Genomic DNA, 13,341 nt, shown 5'->3' with positions numbered 1-13,341 from the left:
TATTTTTGTAATTGCTATAAGCCTTTGTTTGGATTATAGATTTGAGAAGGAATTTAAAAGAAGAAAGAAAAAAGGTGAGAAAAATGCAAATGAAATATATTTATATTTTACTTGGGGTGTTTTAGGAATTAAGTTGACTTTTTGATTTTTTATGGAAAGACGTACAAAAAAATAAAAAGAGTTATTAGATTTTTTACTTTTAAACTAAAATAGTCTATCCCCAAACAGAGCTATACATTTAATCTATATTTTTTATTTTCCTTTTTAAATTTCTACCCAAATTTATAATTCAAATTCAACTCTAAATTTATTTTACTTCTCAATCACTACTCCTTTTGGTGACAATTTTTGAGGGATTTGTTGGTTGATCCCTCACTGTCTAATTTATTTTTCAAAAGGATAAGAATTATATAGGTACTTTTAAAACCGATTAATATTTTAAAACTTGTTTATTTTATTATACTATCTTCATATCTATCAGCTCTCCTATTAAGCTATTTTCTCAGTGTATTTCAGAATAAAATTTTACTCTGAAAGTACAATTTTACTCTGAATCAGAGTAAAATTTACTATGATTCAAAATAAAATTTTAAATTTTGTACCCTCTCCACTTCTACCAATTGATGACAAACTAGATCTAAGGACTCTGTTGGTACGCTATTGCTGCCTTTATATCTAAAGCTCTCAAATCTAAATCTCTCGCCTTTTAGCTTTCTGAAACTCGTTTTCATCATTTTCCTTCCCAACATAATGACACGGGGAATAGAGCAAAAACATGAGGGTTTGGGTGTAGTGGATCTGAGAAGAGAGAAAGGGATAGAGAGATTTGAGGATGGTGCAGTGGATGTGACATCGCGGACGGTGGTGAACCGACGGTGAGAACTAACCTTTGGTGGAAAAATCCAACCTGTGATGCACACTCTCTTCTCAACCTTGTCATTGGTGAGCCACCACGAACCGATCATGACAATAATGCAAAAGATTGGGAAGACAAGAGGTTTTGTAGTCATCGACGGCGATAGTTGTGGCAGCGGAGGTGAGATACTCGACGGAGGATCAGCGGCGGCTTCTCAGTCGGGCGATGGGGGAGATTGACTAAGATTGGAAAAGGGAGAGGGTATAATAGTCTGATAAAATATTTAAATAAATAATTTTGTCCTTTATACAAGACTTTATAATTATGAGAGAGTTTTAAAAGTATAATTTTTTTCTTGGTTCTTTTAACAATAAAAGGAAGGTAAGAGGGGTTTATAGCCAAATTTCCCATAAGTTTTCTCTCTTTTTTTGGGATAAATTACATTGACACCCTTTGAGGTTTCTGTTTAATACAGATCTCCCACTCACATTTGAAAAATTACACTTATCTCCATGTCTGATTAAAATGACATATTTACTCCTTAGCTTTTATACATATCAAATAATAAACATGCATATATTTTGTTCATGTTATCTTAAGGGAAATAACAATCTTCATTGGTTTAACTCACAAAAAAATTGAGTTTTTTATTATTATTATTATTATTATTATTATTATTATTATTATTATTATTATTATTATTATTATTTGTATTTTTATTGAATTTTTGTAATATTTTAAGTAATTATTTTATTTTTTAGATACACCTAATATAGATATACCTAAGAAGTATAATATTTTGTATTTTTTAAAAAAAATTTACCAAGTACAAAAAAAATATAAAATATAAAATTCAATATATAATCTTATTTTGTTGTATTCAATGGATTTTTTTAAAAAAAATTTGTACAAATTTTTATACCTTTTAAATATATCTAGATTAAATTGATCTAAAAAGTAAAAACAAATTGTTTAAAATATTTAAAAAATTATTAAAAATACAAAAATATAAATTCAAAATTCAAAAAATTATTTTAAAAAACTCCACGAGGGTACATTTTTGTTGATATTATTTTTGTATAAACGTATATATATGCATTATATTTTTGTGCTTTCAGGTTTTATTGGGTGGTTGGTTAGATTTTACGTGAATGACGATATTTGGTAATATTGTAATAAATGTGAATGAATAGACGAGAAAGAAAAATGTTTGTGAAAATAAAAATGAAAAATTATATTTATATATAAAAATTTATACAAAAAAATATCATAAAAATATTGTAATAGTGATATTATTGTAAATATAAATCATGTTTATGGGTGTTTTGTTTTAAAGTGAAAGATCACCATTAAGCTATATTATTATGTTTAAAAATTCTATATAAAATTTATATTTGTTTATCATCACTCAATAAGAATATATTCAAGTAGAATTTAAGAATGAAAAGTTGTAGAATATAATCATGATGATAGGAAGAAAAAATGTAGACATTTAAAAAATTTTAAAGTATGACATCAAAAATCAAAGGGGTAATTTATAATAAAATTACAAATCTCAAGGAGGAGAATATAATTTTTTAAATATGAGAGCAGATCTGTATTAAACAGAAACTTCAAGGGTGTTTGTGTAATTTACCCCTTTTTTTTGGATTAGTCATTGTGATTTTTTTTCCCACACAAACAGTTGGTTTTAGTGAATCTTGCACTATTTCTCCTTTGAGAGCCCACGCCCAAGACTTCTATTTTACATCATGAATACAAAGATGTTAAAAAAAAAAAAAAAATTGATAATAAAAAAATTTCAAAATAAAATATTATAAAACTTATGCAATCGTAAAGGTCAAATTATCTAAGTAAATTTTGTAAAATAAAATATTTTCATTTACTTTAGATAATGCAAAATATTGTAATAAAATTGTAAATTTTAAGAAAACAACTTTAGCCTTGCTGTTTTATCTGTTAAACTCATATTTTAAGGACTATTTTTTCCTATCGGTTTGAAATTCACAAACTAATTTTTCTATCTATTGGAATTCTCCACCACCAACACTCAAATATAACATAGATTATCTGCCTTATCTGTTTATTTTTTTGAACAGATCAAATGCTTTTTGAATCTATTTCAACCTCTGTGTAAATATCTGAGCCTTTTGGAATGATTTGTTCAAATTGTTTTCCAAGTCAAAGAGAAGGGAACACACACCCACACACACAGATGATCCATTATCTATTTAAAATATTCATTCTCAAATTATTTTACATACAAATCCATCATTCGCAAACACACACACACACCCACACACACAACTCATCATCATCATTATCTTCTTCGACAAACCATCTCACAAAGAGAGCTCTCTGTTTCTAGAAAATGAAAAAGGAAACATTATGATGCGTACCCTTTGAAGAGCGTGCACCATATTATAACTAAGAAAAATGGTACAATTTTAATTTTTTGAGTTATAACTAATATATATATATATATATCATAACTAAACACAATGTGAGACATAACTAAAGAACTCATGGACCATAACTAAAATAATGTTATAACTAAAGGGAAAAAAAAATTGGTCCTAACTAAAAAAAAATGGCATGGTACAACTTTTTTAAAGGGGTGTATATTAAAATTTCCCAAATGAAAAAGAAGAAAGAAAATATCGGGAAAGAGGTGATTGTTGTAATAATCGAAAAAGGTTCTGTGAAGTAACAATCTATAGACATCCAATTCTAACCGGCCCTAAGACTTTGGCGCCTTCTTCCAAACACCCAATGATGAAAACAAATGTGTTATCTCACAAAATTCTTAGCAAGAAGATGGAATTTTAGCTTTAATACCAACCTTCACCCTTTTTAGCCAAATTGTTTTAAACCCCGTTTTGGCCAAATTATTTTACACATTTGGACCGTTAAAATATATTTTATTAGTCTATTATCATATTGGATTTTATAAAATAAAACACTCAACCAGTGTGCTTTCAGAAAACAACTTCTCAAGTAAAAAGAAACAAAAATGATAAACGACAATAGTTTCCTTCCCTTTTTACAAATTTTAGAACTTTTCTTTGACAAATCCATTGACGTCCAATCCAAAATAAATAAATGGTTTTGGAAATGTTAGAAACACAGAAATTCTTCACATCAGATTGCCTTCATGTTGGATTAAGCCGACTCGTCACAAGGTTGAATGCAAAGTACTGCATTCTGTGTTTTCTGAATAAATTTCAGTGTTTGTAATCTAGGACCAAGTGACATATGGCAAAGAAGGAAATATCCTTCTTCCATTATTGTTTATTCATTTCCATACTCCGAAGCACTCAAGTACTCACCTTGCTCCTCAAAATACTCAATCAAACGCTTCAAGAATCCATCGCCAGTCACGGTTTCAGTGTCACAAACAAGACAACACTGCCTCCTTGCTCGTGTCACCGCAACATTCATTCGCCTGCGATCGCTCAGAAACCCCACCTAGAAAATCCACGAATCATTTACCATCATGTAATCTTGATGGCAGTTGAGATTTTGACCATTAACAGAAAGGAATTAAGACGACTAATATTTCAAGGATTACCTCTTTCTTTGAGTTTGATCGGACCATTGAAATGATAATAGCTTCCTTTTCTCGGCCTTGAAAGCCATCAACTGTTGATATCTCCATATCTTTTAGCTTGTCTTCATTGCTTCTCATCATCTTCAGTAAGACAACCTATGATAGTATACATAGAACAAAATAATAGGTCATAATATTCATAATGGGTATTTTAATCCTGTTCTGTGAAACCAAATTCACTGCAATGAGGCCTTCGATTGAACATTAAAAAAGTTATTTTTTAATTTATTGTTATTATTTTTTATTTTTTTACCTGTGCTGCATAAGGGGAAATGATTCCGATATCAGAAGCTTGGACTCCACTCTGAACAAGTCTCTTTGCATGGGTAATGGCAACCTCGGCTTCGCCCTCATTCATTGTGCTGTCTTCTTCATCTTTCTTTTCCTCCATGTCACATCTGAAACAGATTGGAGTGAACCACTTAAAGCAGTAGCACGGAATTCTTAAATAAAATCATTCCATTCCCTTCTTACAGCATTACAAATGATATTGTCACATTTCAAATGATTGTCTATATTTAACAATAAGATGCTTTGAAGGGTTTATAAGAAGTGTCTCATTTTAAACATCTCGAATCCATATGTTGATATTTTTCCCCCCTCCTAATTATCATCCCATGATAATATGATTTTGAGCATTCAAATCTTATAAAGCATGTATAATTTCATTTCAAAGTTCTACCTAAAAATAACAGAAAAGATTAATTTCAACGTGGTTTGAAACTCAATGCAGAAAACTCTAATCAATTGCCCAGTGAAACTGAGCCTGTGTGGCAAACAACAAAAATCAGCTGCATACCCAGCTATGTCTATGAGAATTAGAGTTGGTTCGGTTGAAGAAGACTTCTTTACCCCCTCAAGGTCATACAGCATGTGTGCAGCAACACATGGATGAGCTTCGATCTGTAAAAAAACAGCGGCAGAATATCACATAAAAAATACTAAAAACAACTGAACAATCATTCTTCATCAATAAAGAAATTTTACAATGTGAATCAACATCAGGGTATGATCTGAGCACCTTACTGTTGTAAAGCTCTTTAGATGACCAAGTCATTATGAGCTCATGCATGCGGTATTGGACAGTGAGCATAGACATGACTTCATCACCATACAAGTCTGCAAGGCGTTCAAAGAGGGTTCTCCCTAAACCCTTCTTCTCAGCTTCTACACTCTGAATGGTTGGAGGAAGCTGGAGGTGGTCTCCTGCAAGTATACATCTTGAACCCTAAAACAGAAAACTCATATATTAGACCAATGCATGAAGTGTTAAAATGTGTTTCACGTATTAACAAATCAGGTATTGGAATTAATGATGGGGCTCCTTTCCAGGTAAAAACACATTTAGAGAAAGATGTCAGATATGTCTTCCTATTTACCTTTAGTAGGGCTATCCAACATGCTATCTCAAGTGCCTGAGCAGCTTCATCAATAATCACCAAATCAAATGAAGTACCCTCCAACTTTCGGGACAACGCACCAGTCAATGTCGTCAACACCACATCAGAACTTTTGATTACATCTGCAACAGCTAGCACTTGCCTTTTACGCTCTTCTTTAGAAAGAGTCTTGAGCTCCCTCCTTATGTCCCTCCTTGAATTTTTATCTTTTGTCTTCAAAAGCTTCCCATTCAAAGCCTGCACAAATCCATTAGGACAAAGTTGAAAAAAAGATTGTACTGTGATAATCATAAAATTACTGTAGATCAATGAAGACATATCAATGTGTAGTGAAGTTATGGGGAAAAAGACAATTCGTTAATCAAACAAGAAGAAGAAGAAGAAATAATGGGCTTTGTGAAGCATCATCTTGGTTAGCACTTATCTATATCTTTTACCTTCATTTCCTTGCGGATGTCATTTGCAAGAGAACTATTATCTCCCCGTAGAACCTATAAGGAAACAAATTGAATAGGTAAATACAATTCCATGAATCAAACATACAAATCATTGAAATCAAGCAATAACAATGGCTATTATATTCACACACAAACAACAAAAAAAACAAAAAACTTATTTTATTTTGCTTTTTCAAAATCCAATTGGATTACAAAATTATTCTTTATTTTTCTTTACAAATTTGATGTGAAAATTACTTTATTCTTTATTTTTGTTTTTCAATGTAGATTATTTTTTACAAAACTTATGTGAAAATTCAAAATCAACGGTCTATAACTATCACATAATGATTAATGGCTATTAAAGATCCACATCAACACATCTTTATTTTAAATTCAAAAATGGTTAAAAAAAGTTTTGAAACTTATCATGGCGTGATAGTTACAGACCGTTGATTTTGAATTTTCATGATGTATTGCAATTTTATTATATGAGATAGAGATCTCCATTACATCTATGATATAGAAAGGATCAATATCTTATCAGGCATGAAAATTCCATGATCCAAAAAGTTTTCCCACCAAATAAATATTTTTAAATACCTGTGCATCAAGAGCACTGTCCAAGACTTGAGGTAGCAAACGTGCGGGATGCCCCACCCTCACCAACTTCACTCTAATTAAAGAAATAGATAAAGAAAGTGGGTAACACAATTTATTACCAAACTATTTCATGAAGAAATGCAGGTCAGCATGTGTATGATCAGAGAAAATCCCTAACATGGCATTGAACTTGTAGTTGGCAAACATCACAATGACATTGACATTTGATAAGTTCAAGCTAACAAGCTCAGCGGGTTTTGTATAGGTGCATAGATTTATATAAGGTTACTGAAAATCATAATCAACTAAAATCAACAAAACTAAAGGTAAAATTTTTGAATAATGGGAATTTACAAACACAATAAGCATAGGTTCAATGAGTACAATCAAAGAGAACACTTTCTCAGGTGAAGTGAGCAACACTTTCCCTTAATACAAAGGAGGCCCAATTAAAAAAGATGAATTAGGCCATATCATATCAAAGCCTAACTCAACAATACAGCCCTCCAAGATCTGTTACACAAAATCCTTTCAACTATCCAGCTATATGAATCCTATCGTTTAAATGTGAGGAATAGACATTGGTGTAGGCAAAAAAGAAAAGGCTAAAGAAATATCAATTACTGAATTACTTAAACACACATGGATCTCTGAACTCATCAAATTAGGTCTATACGGCTTAATTAAAATTTAGAAAAGTGGACTATTGGACTTCCATCTAAGCTTCATTTACTAACATTCCTTTACATGAGATTGTCCCCCATGATATCAACCTGAAGAGTTTTTTCTAATGATGAAACGAAATCAATATACCTGTGAGGAACAAGTCGTTCAACAATGTTGTCAACGGCAATATTTGAAGCAGCACAAGCAAGAATCTTTGATCCACGTTTCACTTCTTGTAAGATAATTTCCACCACAGTCGTAGTTTTTCCAGTTCCGGGAGGCCCATGCAACAAAAATATGTTCTTTGATGATAGGGCCTTTGAAATGGCATCTTTCTTGAAGCAAAAGAGAAATTGCTTTAGTGTATGAAAATGAAGACATGAGCCTAGAAAACAAATGAATACAATGTTTAAGCAAATATTGATGCACATTTACATAGATATACATGCACAAGAGTAAATACTAGCTATGTTTATGAAGTAGATTTCCGACACAAAAAGTACATAATATGAGAGCTACTTCATTTCAATGCCATAACATCTTAAACTTCACTGGCTTTCCATGCCCAATTATTCCATTGGAATAAGTTGCTACAGTGCTACTCCATGGCAAGACATACTCCCCAATGAAATCCTTAGTCAAAAGCATTTAACTTTAGCATATCTCATTGGTTCAATGGTAAAACCTTGGCCTAATAACCTTGAGGTTATGGGTTCAAGTCACGGGACAACCACTTTGTGCACTATGCCAAAAGTTAGGTGTATACCCAATCTTTCCCCTTCCAAGCACACATTAATGTGTACTAATTGGGCGTTGTATATATCTCATTGGATGCTAAAAAGGTTCAAAATCATTGCATATTTCATGGTCAAGAATTTTAAATGAACTTAACATGAAATGTACAAGTATCCCTAAGGACATTGTTACCATTGTTTTCCCATTCAGTTAAAGCACAACATATGCATCTAGAAAAGAAAAAATTGAAAGCACTTTGAGTGGAATATAATTCTCTCAAATTAACCTAATCAATCTCCTCAAACTCTGCTTTAATTAACATTGTAACTATAGCGCTTTCCTGCAACACAACGCATCTCAAGTACCAAAAGATGGTCATGACCACTTCACATTTTCGGTTCTACAAGCTGAGAAGCTATTATACGAGTAAGATTTACTAGATACTGCCAGTGCCAACTTATTAACATTAACCATTTTAACTTTTAAATTAGGGAAATGGACATGGAAATTTTAGTGTCTTCAACTCCCAAAAGATTATAATAAAAATGGACAAGGACGTCATTAATCTAGACAATCTTGCACCACAAAGAAAATTTACGTCAACCACACTTGCTGTCCTCTATGAACCAATAAAAATTCCCAACCAATGGAAGGCATGTGGGTATCCATAATCAAAAGGGTAAAAGATGATTGCATTAGTATTTAGCAATGAATTATCGATTGGAAGCAACAAGTTAAAAAAAAGTATTCCACAGAAAAATAGAACAGCCATATGGTGTGAGAAAAAAGCCATCTATTAAATGTTACATTAAATAGTTTTGGATATAGCAACACCGATATATCAATATATATATGTGTGCGTATACATGTGTTAATACATATATATATATATATATAGGGAGAGAGAGAGAGCATGCATTTTAATAGAAACATAAAAGCTTAAGGACCTGAGAGTGATCAAGGTTGGTGTTAAATAGTGAGAAAGTAACATCCTTCTTTGACACTGTTGGCGGTCGCTCTCCAAATAACACAGGAACTAAGTCGGCAGCAGGTCCCCTAAGCACTCCTTTACTTAGTTGAATCAATGTATCCTTCATCCTACGGTATGTCACCTACAAAAACAATTTAGATGCACAACATTCTTCGTTAGGCTAGTTAGAGTTTCAACCATTTTAATTTCATGCTAAGCAAATATATATATATATATATATATAATATTTTTATAGATTTTTTTGTGAAAGCTATACCTCATTGGCCACTTTCTCAAGACGTAAAGGACTGTTTAAACCCTCCTCCGGGATATCATCAAAAGCAACAGTGATTGATGAGTCCTGTTCAATATAAAAACTAATTTACATCTCAATCAATTGAAAATAAGAATGAAATATATATATATATATTGCATGACAATAACCACCAAAATCAATAAATGCAATAACCCATATAGTGTTTCGAAGGCAGAATTACCTTCAGACGATAAACCACACCTTGACCCAGTGGAGGTGACCCTAGATCAGCTTTGTTTGGTTTTAAAACAACAACATCATGAATCCCAAACTGCAAGGAGAAGAAAAATACATTATTAATTATCAACTACAGTTTCCATTAGTTACAAAAACACAAACAGTTGAAGTATGAAAATGAAGAAAAAGTTTCTTGGAAAAATTATTAACTTCAGTTTCCATTGGTTACAAAAAAACAAACAGTAAGTATGAAAATGAAGAAAAAGTTTCTTGGAAGAATTATCAACTTCATAACATGTGACGAAACTGAAGAAGCAACCTTACTAACATGATTAATTTGACATGGCAAATCAATATATTGTAGCACACATCACATGATAACATGTAATAAATATCAAAATCAAAATAGTAAGGAGTGGACATTAGACACTCACCTTGTGGGCAGGAAGAACATCACCTTTAGTAGACTGAAACTCGAGAAGAGATTTTCCCATTAATCCTGTCTACGGTGAGAACAAAATCAACAAAGTTAGAGAAAAACAACCCAACAAGTTAAATGATTTAAACCCAAAAAAAGAAAAAAGAAAAAAAGGAAGAGAGAAAATAAAGCAAAATAAAGAATGCACTACCTGAGCATCCACACACTTCAAATTGAGAATGGTGGAGCCTTTCTTCTGAGAAGCATCCAAAGTCCTTGTTGCTCCCGAAGTCATGGAAGCTGATATCTCAGCTTCCTAATACAGTCATGCAAACAACACTATACACGTCAGCAATTTCTTTTAGTATTCTTCTTCTTGCACTATTTTTCACTATTTATAGTCCATAATTGTTAATTAAAATAACTAAACCCTAACCCATTTGGATTGAGCAATTTGATGAGAATGATAAAAAGTGATGAGAAAGATAATTCTTTCTCATGTTTGATTTATAAATTAGATATATAAAAAAAAAATTAAAAAAATAGTGAGAATGGGTAAGAAATTGAGAGAAAGATAACTCTCTTATCATGCCACTTTGGTTTCCCACCAAAAAAATGGGGAGATTTGGTAAGAAACCAGACTGGTTGGATACTTTTTTACCAACAAGATAACCTATCAAAACACAAAAGGAAGAAAATTTTCTATGACCCATATCCCAATTCCACATGTTTTGCTATCTTAACCCATCCAAACATGATAATAATGAGAAAACCACAATTACTTGTTTTCTCGATCAGGGCAAGAGCTAATTCCAAACGAAACGGGCTAAATCCTCAGCAGAGGCTACACAATTGAATGCACTTATTCGAAATACAAAACTCAAAGAGTTGAGGAGGACTAAGTAGAGAGCGATTAATTCAATGATTCAGAAGATAAAAATGCAAACGGAAGTTCCTGAATTCGGTGCATTTCCAGTAGGACTAAGATTAAAATGACATATTTGTGTGTGTAGAGAGAGAAAGAGGGGACCTTTTCGAGATCGAGTAGAGGGGCCATGGTGGAGACGAACTGTTCAAGACACATAGCAGATGAATTCTTGCTACTGTTCTTCCTCCCTTTCTCCATTTTGAGAGAGAGAGAGAGAGGTTTTGAGGGTAACTGGGTTTTGCGAGGTTTTTATATATTTTCCCAGTTTTTTTTTTTTTTTAACTGCCGCTATTAGCGGACATCAATTATTTGGGATCCCATTTTTTTAGATCCCATTTTTTAGGATTTTTTTATTACAATAATAATTTTAAATAAAATTATTAAAAATAATATTAATAATTTTGAGGCATCTCGTCTCATGATTAAGGTTTTGTTTGGGAATAATGGTTGGGTTGGGTTGGGTTGGGTTTAGAACTATTTTAATCATAAAAAAACAAAGTAAGTTTTTTAGCTATAAAATATCACATCTAACCCATAATCAATACATTCTTTCTCTTACAAATAGTCAAAAAAATCAAAAAATCTTTTTAAAATGAGACTTTTTAGCCTTAGGCAAAAATAGCCAAAAAATCAGCTCATTTCCCAAACGAATACTAAGCCAATACATACACTATATCATGGATTATAATTTATGAATGCACCCACCTTTATCACTATCCATCCATCTTCTTCAAACCTTACTTTCCAAACCTACCCATCCTCAAAATCTTGAAAACTCTTTAGCGGTAATAATGACAATCATTTGATTACCTTCACTTATTCGGTAATGATAATGAGTGAAAGTTTTTCTAGCAACCACAACTCCGTAAGACAAGAAAAGTACAATAATAAAAGCTCATAAAAATATTCATAATTTTGATGGTATTCTTAGCGTAAAAGAGATTGACTTTGTAAGAATAAGTATATTGAAAAAAATGACAAAAATAATAAAAACTATTCATCATTTTTTCGGGGACTGAACTCTCGAACATATTACCTAAATTCGAGAATATAGACCTGAACATTTATTATTTGTTCGGAAACAGACAACCAACTCTGACAATGGTCAAACTGAAGAAAAGAATGAAGCGGCAGAGATCATAACCTAAACCAGTCTTATTAGGACAATTGACAATAATTACACTTGACTCTTCTCCTTTTTCTCAAGCACAAAAACCCCAACCCAATTTTTTGCTGGTATATTCTAAGGATTGAAAATTAAAAACCTTATTTTATCACTCAAGTATGTGGAAATGAAATAATAATCACCTTTATGGGTTTTGTTAGGGTTTTTGGGAGAGATATTTTTTGGGGTGTGGGGAGTGTGCATTCAATTGAATGTGTGAAAAACAAAGATAATTTTGATATTATTTAAGGGATAAAAGAAATTTTAAGGGTTTTAAAATTTATAAGTGAAGTCCAAAGAAATGGAAAATTCAAAATAACTGATGAGATGCTAATAGCCGCACTCTTTTTTATCTTTTCTTTTTGTCTACAAAATTCCTTTTAAACTCCTTGTATATATAAAGTTCCGTTTATTTGGATAGAAAATATTTTTTATTTTTTTTATTAAAAATAAAAAATATATTTTTCTATATTTGGTAGTGGTGGTAGAATGAAGGTGGTTGTGATGGCATGGTGGTGGGGCAATAGTGATGATGGTTGTGGTGATGGTAGTGGAGGTGATGTGATGAAATTAGTAAATTTTTAGTCCAAAAAATATTTTCAGCCTTTTAAAAGTAAAAAATATTTTCTACCCAAACAAAATTGTTTTTCATTTATCATGAAAAATATTTTATATTGACTTTCATTTTCTATTATACTAAAAAATATTTTAAAAAAATATTTTTTGCTTTCCTAAATTTTGGAAGAAGTATAAATAAGGTTTTCAATTTTGATGTAATTTTAAATTAATACAGATGATGTTCAAATACAAAGATAAATAAGATCAAGAGTGGTAATAGAGAGTTCTAAAAGTAGAATTCTAAATTGAATTCTACTTATGTGGCAATGAAGAAAAAAAAAAAAAAAAATCACATTAATGATGGGGCCCACTCATTAGAGCACTTGGTTTAGACCTCTCAAACATTTTTGTAAGATCAAATATATATTTTACATAAAAAATGATAATATTTTTTTTATTTATATAATTAATAAATTACCGATGAAGATACCACAAAGTGTTA

At 31.4% G+C, this 13,341-nt stretch overlaps 1 protein-coding gene across 2 annotated transcripts; it reads right to left on the bottom strand.

Moving 5' to 3' along the window:
* Positions 1 to 3,832: 3,832 nt before the first annotated feature.
* On the bottom strand, positions 3,833 to 11,416 carry LOC114312752 (uncharacterized). 2 transcript variants are annotated; one of them, XM_082893153.1, is made up of 15 exons: positions 11,219 to 11,416; positions 10,400 to 10,504; positions 10,205 to 10,273; positions 9,775 to 9,864; positions 9,555 to 9,638; positions 9,255 to 9,419; positions 7,720 to 7,907; positions 6,907 to 6,979; positions 6,304 to 6,357; positions 5,846 to 6,103; positions 5,488 to 5,694; positions 5,266 to 5,369; positions 4,720 to 4,864; positions 4,428 to 4,562; positions 3,833 to 4,324 (listed from the first exon to the last, which is right to left on the bottom strand). In XM_082893153.1, the coding sequence occupies exons 1-15, from the start codon at positions 11,312 to 11,314 to the stop codon at positions 4,148 to 4,150; spliced, it is 1,950 nt and encodes a 649-aa protein (XP_082749279.1). In that variant the 5' UTR covers positions 11,315 to 11,416; the 3' UTR covers positions 3,833 to 4,147. The 2 variants fall into 2 exon arrangements, with proteins under 2 accessions (XP_082749279.1, XP_082749280.1); XM_082893154.1 differs by lacking the exon at positions 9,775 to 9,864 and having other exon boundaries at positions 11,219 to 11,376.
* Positions 11,417 to 13,341: the final 1,925 nt, after the last annotated feature.

Source organism: Camellia sinensis, chromosome 10 (genome assembly GCF_055761805.1).
Source record: "Camellia sinensis isolate YWXY chromosome 10, ASM5576180v1, whole genome shotgun sequence".
Lineage (NCBI taxonomy): Eukaryota > Viridiplantae > Streptophyta > Magnoliopsida > Ericales > Theaceae > Camellia > Camellia sinensis.
The sequence above is the reverse complement of the archived record's forward strand: the minus strand, read 5'-3'. Positions and strand labels throughout refer to the sequence as shown.